Raw genomic sequence first — 10,999 nt, forward strand, 5'->3', positions numbered from 1 at the left:
GTTGCAGCGTGAAGGTTCCTTGTTGAGGGGTGAGGACTGCACTTAGGTGTGTAAAGACAATACTAAGAGTGTAGTTAGGGGGTTGCCTGTTTAGCAAAGTGGTAATTGTAGGTTCTCCTCCAAGATCCATGGTATCACAAGCCATGATATTGTCTAGGTTTCTGTCATAAGCATGATTTCTGTCATTCTGGTCATGGTTATGGTTCATAGGCATTTTGGTTGTGTAGAACTTGTATGGTGAGTTATTTTGGGGCCAAAATTGTCTCAGGGTCTCTATCATCTTCATAAAGTTATTTTTAAGGTCATTTCCTTCTACCTCACCTGTATTGGGATGTTCAGGTCTTGGTGTGGTATAACCGCTAGTTTCTGGTGCTGCCATATTGCTCTTGAGTGTATTTTTACACTGCTGTTTACCCATCTGGGTTTGGGATAATTATAAGTATGGGTGTTGATTCTTATGATGTCTTTGTTGGCTGGGTCTTTTGTTCCTTTATTGTCTTTTGGCCTGAATAACCAAGGCTATGGTAACTGGCTGGTTGTCAGGACAAGGGGGGTTTTCTCAGCTGAGATTTGTGGGGGTTTGGGTGCCTAGAGCCAGCATATCATCCATTTCTTCTGGCTGGTGTGCACTTTACTCCTGCCTGTGGGATCTGTTCCTCCAGCTGGTGAGGTTGTGCCTGTTCCTCCAGCTGGTGTGGGCTGTGCCTGTTCCTGCAGCTGGTGTGGGTTGTGCCTGTTCCTGCAGCTGGTGCACACTTTACTCCTGCCTGTGGGACCTGTTCCTCCAGCCGGTGTGGGTTGTGCCTGCACCTCTTTTTCCAGCTGGTGTGAGTGGCACTTGTGCCTACAGAGCCTGCTGATGTTGCTGGAGAGAGCTCTTCTAATTGGTAGAGGTGGTGCTTGTGCCTCTAGGGGTGGCTGATCTTGCAGGGGATGGTTGGTGAGGGTGGAGGTTGATGGGTTCGGTGGCAGTGGCAGCGGAGTGGCCTGCCTGCAGGACTCTTACCTGTTGGCTGACTGTCCTTCACTGTGGCTTTTAACCAAACTGCTTTCCCTCAGAACATCCACACAGCTGTTCTGCTGCAGCCAACTTTAAAGTTGGAGGAGCAAAACTATACACTTCATTGTAAACAGGATTTTGCTTTCACTTTAGTAGAAATACGATGCTTTTTCTTTCCAAACTAGCCACTGCATGGTGTTTTCTTCGCTCGTGCGACTGTAATCTAAAGATGATGCTGAGTGCTTGCTAAAGTTCCACAGTCTCGTGCTCTGCGCTCTTTCCTTCTCTCCTTTATAACCCTAACCCTAACCAACCCCGGAGCCTGAGCCTAATGTCCTTATGCAGAGCTACAGTCATGCCGTGCTGTGCTCCGCTCTCCTGGGAATGCTCACCACCTCTCCCACAGCGCTTGGCTGTGCGGTGTATTGGTGTACACCATTCTCGCTCTTGTCCCTGTTTGCAGTGTGTTCTTCACACATCTGTTTTACCTAGGAACGTACACACAGCTGTTCTGATTAAAGCAGCTTCAGAGCTGTAGGAGTAGAACCAGCCACTTCATGGTAAACAGGATTCACTTCCCTACAGTAAATGCACACAGCAGATTTTGCAAATATGCCACTGTGCAGAGCTTTGATTTTGTTTTTCTACATGGGCACGTGTTTTCTAAAGATGACACTGGGACTGTCAAATGTACAGATATTTGTGCTTGGCTCTCCCATTCCTTTCTTACCTAACAGTAACCCTGGCCCTAACCCTGTGCAGTGCTAAAATTAAGAACACGTGTTCTACATTATTGGGAATTACCATTTCTCTCACAGTGCTTGGCTGTGAGGTACACTGGTATAACACAGTTCTTGATCTTGTGAAAGTGCTGCGTTTTCACTGTGATTTCAATGTGGGACATTGCAGTTCTCCTAGGTAATAGGATTCGCTTTCCACTGCAGTGGAAATACAATGATATTTGCTAAGACACCAGCCACTAGGTGGTGTTGCAGTCACTTGTGCCTGTGTTTTATAGACATGGCAGTGAGTGGTTCTAAAATGGTAGTCTTAGGCTCTGTTTTATTTTCCTTCCTTGTTCTTAACTCTAGCCCTAAGTATAATCCTAAGACTAACACCAACAAGATATCCTTGTGAAATAAATTCATTTATAAAATAAATTTATGGGCTCTGCTTTCATGCAAAACAAGTTCCTGCTGCTTCTGCAGTTCTTTGTCTGGGAGGTGCACTGGTGTAACAGAGTTCTTGCTATTGAGTAAGTGTTGCTGTTTTCATTGTGTTTGTAACAACCTGCTTTACCAAGTAATGTATGTGCAGCTATTCTGGTCAAAGAAACTTCAGAGCTCTATGAGCAAACCCATCACTGGTACATTGTTAACAGGACTCACTTTTTCTGCAGTACAAGTACAAAGACTTTTACAAATACCCCTCTGTGCAGTGTTTTGTTTTGTTTTGTTTTGTTTTCACTAAGGTGTGTGTTTTCTAAGGTTGATTCTGTGTGCTGTTAAACTTGCAGATTTTTATGCTGGAATCTAATGTTCCTTTCTTGTTCTTAATCCTAAACCTAACCCAAACTCTGTCCTTAAACCTAACCCTAACCCTAAATCTAACCCAAACTTTGTCCTTAAACCTAACCCTGACCCTGACACACCACAGTTACATTGAAAAGCAGTAACTTCTCATATTGGAAAGCATATTTTAAACTAAGTTTAACTTTCATCAGTGGCACACATCTGTAACCACAGCACTCAAGGGGCTGAGGCAGGGGGATGTCATGAGCTCTAGGCCATCCTGCATTATCACAGCAAACAAAAGCAACAATCTAAACATACACACTTGGGTTTAGAAAGCACTATAACCTTTTTTTTTCTCTTCTAGAATTCTACTTACCCTTCTCCTCTCCTTGAAGACTATGGTAGTTTAGATGTCACTGGCCCCCATAATCTCATTGGGAGTGGCACTATTAGGAGCTGTGGCTTTGTTGAAGTTCATATGGCCTTGTTGGAGGAAGTGTGTCACTTGGAGGCAAGTTTTGAGGTATCCTATGCTCAGGTTACCAACCAGTGTCTCAGTTCAAGTTCCTCTTGCTGGGAAGATGTAGGTCTCTCAGCTATAGACCCTAGTATGTAGTAAGAGTAAGAGGCACGCTCCTATCATAAGGCTTCCTATGTGGCAGCAGGGTCCTATATCAAAACTTCTAGTACAAATCTTAGTTACCATACAGACAGCAGGGGAAAAGTAGCAGAAACTGCCAATGGTCTCACTAAAGATAAATCAGGCATCCAGGCTTAGAGACAGCTTGGGCTGTCCTCTGGGCTCAAGGACACTCTTCTGGTGACAGCAGGTAGAGATCTGGGGGGGGGGGGGGAGCTGCCAGGCTATGATAGGCTGTGACTTCTGACCAGCAAGGCCTGGGTTCCAACAGGGTTTGGTTCTCAGCACCCATGGTGACTACCAACCATCCATAACTCCAGTTCTGAATATCTGACACCCTCTTCTGGCCTCCACAGGCACCAGGCACACACGTGGTGCACACACACATACATGCAAGCAAAACATACACATAAAATAAAACCTAAAATATTAAAAAAAACATTAAAGCCTTAACACATTCATCTGAATGCATTATATTTTTAAAGCACAATAGGGAAAACAAAACAATGGGTGTGGTCCACATCCTCAGGAAGTTGACCAGAACCAGGCGTAGAACACACATTGGACTTGCTACCTAGCATCAAGTTCAGTGTTCTTTGCTGATCACTGGGAGCACAATTCTGCTGCAATTGGGTTGAAAGCATCTGATAAAGTTCTGAGTTAATGAAAGGAGACGAATAAAAACTTGGTAGAATCATTTATTAGCTGGAGTTACGATGTCACTAAAATGACGACCATATTTCCTCCGTTCTCCTGTTCCTAAGAAAACACAGAACAGAAACTCAGCTGTGGGAAGCAGAGGAATTACAAACAGGAATGCAGAATCTGAAGACAGTGGAGGGAGGGCAAAGGTCAGCCACAGCTGACCTCCACCTTGCTAATCAAGGCGAGCTGCTCGGGTGGTGGTGGCCCATGCTGTAACCCCAGCTCTTGGGAGGCAGAGGCAGGTGGATCTCAGTGAGTTCGAGCCAACCTGGGATACAGAGCGAGTTCCAAGACAGCCAGGACTGTTACACAGAGAAATCCTGTTTTGTAAAACAAAACAAAAATAGAAAAAAACAAAACAAAAAAAACACCAACAACACAAAGATACACTTATTTATGGATGTATGTTGGTAACTGAGGTTCCTGTATCCAGTTTGGGAATTCAGTATGTTTATCTGGGAATGGTGGAAGACACCCATAATTCCAGCACTATGCCTGAAGCAGAAGGCCACTGTGGGTTCAAGACTCACTTGGGCAACACAGTGAGATGCTGTCTCACCAGAAAAACAAACAAACAAACAGCACAATAGTTTTATGAGATGTGGTTAAGCTATTGTTGTTCCTAATTTTCAATTTTCGTGTCCTTCCATTTAAAGTATTTCTTAGTTGTATTTGTCCGTGCGTTCATGTGCAGGTATGTGTGTGTATTTATGTATGTATTTATGGGATGTGCATGTGTGTGCCTGTGGAGGTCAGAGGTCAACCTTGGGTATTGTTTTGGAGACAGAGTCTCTCACTGGACTCTGGGCAAGCCTCAGGGTTCCTTCTGTGTCTGTAAACCATCATGCCAGGGTTTACATGGGTCCTAGGGAGTGAACTCTTTATGCCTGCTTGTCAATGGCGAGTACTTTACCCTCCATGGGATACATTGCTCTCGTCTGTCCTCCATGGGCACTGCGGTGCGCAGACACACTTAGGCAAACCCTCAGACACGTAAAATATAAATAAAATCCCCCCCAAAATTTAATTTTCAGGCTTGCACACAGCCTAGATTGTTGATCTTTACTTTGACAAAGGTAATTTTGACAAAATTCTTTAAGATACATGCTACTCTACTTTCTCAGACAAAAAGATTGAAATTGACTTGCTTTATAGCTCAGGCTGGCATTGAACTCATGATTCCCCTGCCACTCTTCCCCAACATGCTGGGATTCCGAGCATGCACCACCGCGCCGGCTCTGTATAGTTATGATTGCGCGTATATGCACCGTGTGTGTCGTCATGCACGGGGACATCAGAGGACAACTTAGTGTCATCGAGTCTCCCTTTCCACATTACGTGGGTCCCGAGGATTTCACACACACAGTCTTCTCACTGGCCTGACGCTACAGTTTATACAGAGATTTTCTAACTGATGGGTGGAGCTGAGAGCTTTGATAATTCTAGCAGACTGGGTCTCCTCGCCTCGTATTTGAGAATTGGTGAGGTTTCCTCTTCTCTCTGTATTGCCCTGCCTGCCCTGAAACTCGCTTAGTAGATCAGGTTGTCCTTGAATCCACAGAGATCAGCCTGCTTCTGTCTTCTGGTTGCTGGGATTAAAGGTGTGCTCCAACAAGCCCCACAGTGGTGAGGTTTCCAACTGAGGAAAGACCAAGGCTGCCTCTAGATCCTCTTCCCCAGCTCTCTCTTAGCCCTCTCCTTCCCCAGGATGGTTTCCCTGCTTTCGCTAGTGATGACTGAAAGCCCAAGGGTAGCGTGTGGGGGTGGGGAGACAGCTTGGGAGGTAAAAGTGCAAGCATGTGGACCAGAGTTCGAGTCCTCAGAACCCATGTAAAGCTGGCACAGTAGGGTGAACTCTGCTTCTACAGCAAGATGCGAGGTGGAGATGGAGAATCCTGTAAGGTGGTGGGCTAGCCTGGGGTACGCAGAGCAGCAGCAAACAACAGAGACAAGGTGAGAACTGACACCTGAGATTGCTCTGATCTTCACATGTGTGCCTGGCTGCTCTGATCTTCACATGTGTGCCTGGCTGCTCTGATCTTCACATGTGTGCCTGGCTGCTCTGATCTTCACATGTGTGCCTGGCTGCTCTGATCTTCACATGTGTGCCTGGCTGCTCTGATCTTCACATGTGTGCCTGGCTGCTCTGATTTTCACATGTGTGCCTGGCACATGCATGCACATGTATCACACACACACGCGCGCAGACAAGAAAGGGTAGTGGCACTCTGTATGCAATGGTATTAATAACTTCAAGATCATAACACGTTATTAAAATATTTTTAAAAAACTTACACTTCATCTCTGAATTTATCCAGAGTTATTGTATGTCCGTCATCATGCAAAACTTCTTCTGCAGTGCACAGACCCAGGTTCTTTAGGGCTGCAAACGTGAGAAGAAGAAAATGTAGAGCAGGGAAAGACTTTGAGCTGGAGAAAGTTACCGAGTGGCCTACTGGGTGTAGGTCCCACTGACCTTCTTTGTATTGCACAAAGGATATGCAGCCTCTGCCAGAAGAGTCCATCATCTCAAACATCGACACAATATTAGAGTTTTCCATGAAGAAAGGAAACGCCACGCCCGTTACCTTGGCAATCTTCAGCCGTTCCAGAAGAGTGATTAAGTACTCCCTTGGTTTCTCTGCAAATACACAGTTGAGACTCTTTCGTACATGAAATTGACGTGTGTCGCAAGTAGAAAGAGTCCAGGCACTCAGGGTGCAGGTCTCGCTTCCATGGAACTCACACCACAGCAGAGAACACATGTGCAGGGTGCGTGCTACCTCAGACGACTGAGTGTCAGGGCGTGGTGTGTGAAGAAGCTGGGAAACCAGGAAGACAGGGAGGGCGTGGAGCGTGAAGAAGCTGGCCAGCTTTGTGTGCTCTGGGTGAACAGGCTCTTCTACTGAGCCAATTTTAAAAACAGAAAATCCAATCGATTGTCCAGAAATGGTGTGACAATCACGGCAGAAGTAGAACATGAGGTGGAGTGATGGACAGTGTACCTCCTGGCAGGAGCTGGCCATGTGTACCCACCAGCAGGAGCTGGTCACAGTGTGTCCACTGGCTGGAGGCAGAGGTGAGTGCTTCTGCTCACCTCTCTCTCTCCCTTCTGTGTGTCCCAGGAAATGGAGTCACCTGCCAGACAGACTTTCCCATCCCTGTTAACCTCATCAAGACAGCCACGCACAGACATGCTGGAGGCCCGTCTCCCGCATGATTCTAGACTCCTCAAGCTGACAACCGGAAGTAACCACCATAAGGACTCTTTGTGCTTTTCATATTACAACAGTACTGTGGTCACAATACATTTCACACCTCCAAAAAATGTTTTTAATATATTGACGTAGGTCAGAAGTATTTAAGTTTCCAGTTATCTACAAATGGGGTTCTGAATAGCATTTAAGGCTAGGTGTGATGGTGTTTATCTACAAAGCCAGCACTGGGGAAGTGGAGGCAGAAGGATCAGGAGTTCAAGGCCAGTCTCAGCTACCTAGGAAGTTCTAGCACAGCCTGAGACATGAAACCTTGTCTTTAAAAACAAACCAGCCAAAGATGTGTGCTGGCTAATTTATGTCAACCTGACACAAGCTAGAGTCTCCTGAGGGGAAGACCTCAACTGACAGGTCCTGGGATCTATAAGAAATCAGGCCGAGCAAGTGGTGAGGAGCAAGCCGGTAAGCAGCACCCCTCCACGCATAGCCGTTATATCAGCCGCTGCCTCCAGGTTTCCGCTCTGCTGGAGTTCCTGTCCTGACTTCACTCAGTGATGAAGTTTTCCCTCCCTAAGTTGCTTTGGTGTTTCAGCCCAGTAACAGTAACGTTGACTAGGATAGACGCTTCAAGAACCACAACTATGTTTATTTTCTTATTTTAGAACTCTTAGTCCTCCTGCCTCTGTGTGGGTGTGGGGATACAGATGTTACTGTGGGTGTGTTCCGTGTGGGTGTGTGGGGATACAGATGTTACTGGGCGTGTTCTCCATGTGGGTGTGGGGATACAGATGTTACTGTGCGTGTGCTCCATGTGGGTGTGGATGTAGGGAAACAGATGTTACTGTGCATGTGCTTTTATCTCTACTACAGATAATTCGGTCATTATGTCATTATCTGTATACACACACACACATACACACACACACACACTTATACAAACAAACAATACACTTAGCAACCTGGGAACCCCCACCTGGATTGAGCTGCATCTACGCCCTCTCTCCAGACAAAGGTAGTTGGATCACTCTGACCTTTCAGTTCCATTGCAATCCTTGGTAACCCTTTTGTGGCCAGCTATGTCCTGAAACTAGGTGCAGTGGGCTTACCATCGAGACTTGGGTGTATAAACAGCCGGGCAAATGTGTCCTCAAAGTGAACTTGCAAAAAAACCCATATTTTCCATCTTACAAATACTCATGATTACAAGTATGTATGGTTAAAATTAGATGCACCATATAGGGAACACACAGTAAACAAAGGCTTACATAACAAGGTCTATCCTTCAAAACAGGCAGTGCAGGCAGCTGGCTCGTCACCTGCCACTGAGATGGACTCCATAGTGGAAGAGAGAACATACTCCTCATATTGTTCTCCAGCCCTCACACACATGCACACATGCACGCACCGAATAAATGAATGAACACATATCACTTTAAATAAAGGAAGAGAAAATCAGAAAACCATGTCCGCTCTCGTTTATCCTTAGCAAACAACTTCCCCTCTTTTTGAAATGAAAAAGAAATCTTAGGAACTAACCAGTGGCTCTTGAGAGACTCTCACTCAGAGCCCAAGGCTCTCTTGTGGTCTAACTGGTCGGTTTGCTGCTGGATAAAATCCTTAGCTTCTTTCTGTTCTGTGTGATTCTTCAGTATTTTGAACAAGATGAACAATCTGGATACAGCAGTGTAAACTGAGACCCCGAGCAACATATGAGTCAGTAATGGGACACATTAGACCAGGAAGAATGAGAGCTAGGGCCACAGTTATCAGAGATAAAAGTTACCTGCTGAGAGGGGATGCACATGGAGATATCCATATATATACAGACAGGGACAGACGTGGGAACTGTACATGGAGATATCCATACATATACAGACAGGGACAGACGTGGGAACTGTACATGGAGATATCCATACATATACAGACAGGGACAGACGTGGGAACTGTACATGGAGATATCCATACATATACAGACAGGGACAGACGTGGGAACTGTACATGGAGATATCCATACATACACAGACAGGGACAGACGTGGGAACTGTACATGGAGATATCCATACATATACAGACAGGGACAGACGTGGGAACTGTACATGGAGATATCCATACATACACAGACAGGGACAGACGTGGGAACTGTACATGGAGATATCCATACATATACAGACAGGGACAGACGTGGGAACTGTACATGGAGATATCCATACATATACAGACAGGGACAGACGTGGGAACTGTACATGGGGATATTTATACATACACAGACAGGGGCAGACGTGGGAACTGTACACGGAGATATCCATACATATACAGACAGGGGCAGACGTGGAGGAACTGTACATGGGGATATCCATACATACACAGACAGGGACAGACGTGGAGGAACTGTACATGGGGGGATATCTGTGTATATGCAGACAGAGATATATGTGGAAGAATTAGCAACACACAGAAAACTGAACAAAATTAAAATTGTAAGCCGGGTAGTGGTGGTGGTGGTGCACATCTTTAATCCCAGCACTTGGGAGGCAGAGGCAGGCAGATCTCTGTGAGTTCAAGACCAGCCTGGTCTACAAGAGCTAGTTCCAGGACAGGCTCCAAAGCCACAGAGATACCCTGTCTCAAAAAACCAAAAATAAAATAAAATAAAATTGTAGTATTGTTAACTTCAGAGAAAAAAAAAGGAAATGTAATCCAAGCATGGCACACACACACACACACACACACACACACACACACACACACACATCTTAGCTGTTCACATTTGTCTGAAAATTGCATTGACAGTTTGGAACATTGGCTGTACTAAGTTTGTGTTTTACATTTAATGGCAAGGATAGTTAGGTTAGTGGTTAAGGGCACTTGTCCCCGAAGAGGACCTGGTTCAGGCACTAGCACCCATATGGTGGATCGTGTCTACAGGTAACTCCAGAATCTAACTTCCGACCTCCTCGGGCACCAGGCTCGCTGGCGATGCACAAAACCCCTATACATGTTTAAAATAAATACATTTTTTACAATAAAATATTTCGAAAGACTTTTCTCAGTCCCCTAGGGGGTCATGCTAGTTTTCTTCTTTTCCAATTTAGGATGGTATTTCTGTTTCTTGGCACAGAATTAAATGGACATTTTGGAATTTTAGAGACTCGTTGTCAATGCCGGCGGGCTCCAAGCACTGTGGGAGGAGGCAATGCCATTTTCAGCTCAACATAACTTTTTACAGTACACCACCAAAGCTTCTGAAATAACCCAAATTTTGAAAGGATCTAATTTATAAAAATGCCAGGAAAACCTGGCTCCCAGGGAGGATCCTGGCAGCTCAGGCGATCAATTGTTTAGCCCCTTACTAAATTAAAGATGCCTTAGAAATGAAAAGATCTGTTACTTGCCCTGCCAAGCTTAGTTGAACTGGAATTCATTTAATACCCTACCCCACCCACTCCCATTCTCCTGAGATGGGTACTATTCTCTCCATTTTCCAATGGTGGAGACTGGCTCCCCGTCCTTTCCCAAGCGCTCATAACTTAGAGGTGGACTTGGGGCTAGGCGGTCCCGACTCTGCCACCCTCCCCGCAGCACTGAGCAGGCACCGAGAGCCATTTATCACGTTTGACTGGGGAGTGGGGTGGGATCACGAGTCAGTGAACAACTGCAGGGCTCCACTCGTCCCGAGGCAAGGGGGTGGAGTGAGAGGGGAGGACAGGGTGTGGGGAGCAAAGCGGCGGACCCTTTGCCTGGGCAGAGGAAGACAGAAAGCCTGTGGAGGCAAGACCCTTCCTTACTTGGTCGGTCAAAGAGGAGGAAGCTGGTGAGTTGGCTCAGCAGCTCCATTATCCGATGTTTTTCTAAATATTCCTTAGCCTGAAGCTCCCGGTCAACCGCATAGTTCATGTTTCCGTCCTCAGCTGTTGCTAGGCAACCA

At 45.8% G+C, this 10,999-nt stretch overlaps 1 protein-coding gene across 1 annotated transcript; it reads right to left on the minus strand.

The window, feature by feature from the left end:
* Positions 1 to 3,834: 3,834 nt before the first annotated feature.
* Efcab10 (EF-hand calcium binding domain 10) lies at positions 3,835 to 10,999 on the minus strand. The gene is made up of 4 exons (XM_075947830.1): positions 10,860 to 10,999; positions 6,336 to 6,500; positions 6,155 to 6,242; positions 3,835 to 3,913 (listed from the first exon to the last, which is right to left on the minus strand). Exons 1-4 carry the CDS (start codon positions 10,966 to 10,968, stop codon positions 3,877 to 3,879), a joined length of 399 nt encoding a protein of 132 aa, XP_075803945.1. The 5' UTR covers positions 10,969 to 10,999; the 3' UTR covers positions 3,835 to 3,876.

The sequence above is a fragment of the Microtus pennsylvanicus genome, chromosome 14, assembly GCF_037038515.1.
Source record: "Microtus pennsylvanicus isolate mMicPen1 chromosome 14, mMicPen1.hap1, whole genome shotgun sequence".
NCBI classification, from domain to species: Eukaryota; Metazoa; Chordata; class Mammalia; order Rodentia; family Cricetidae; genus Microtus; species Microtus pennsylvanicus.

What these genes read in the sequence shown, in the direction of transcription:
- Efcab10 (XM_075947830.1), bottom strand. Translation starts at nt 10,968, where the DNA reads ATGAACTATGCGGTTGACCGGGAGCTTCAGGCTAAGGAATATTTAGAA. An exon ending in CTTTGTGCAATACAAAGAAG is followed by an intron (nt 6,243 to 6,335) that starts GTCAGTGGGACC and finishes TCACGTTTGCAG; the next exon opens with CCCTAAAGAACCTGGGTCTG. An exon ending in GATAAATTCAGAGATGAAGT is followed by an intron (nt 3,914 to 6,154) that starts GTAAGTTTTTTA and finishes GTGTTTTCTTAG; the next exon opens with GAACAGGAGAACGGAGGAAA.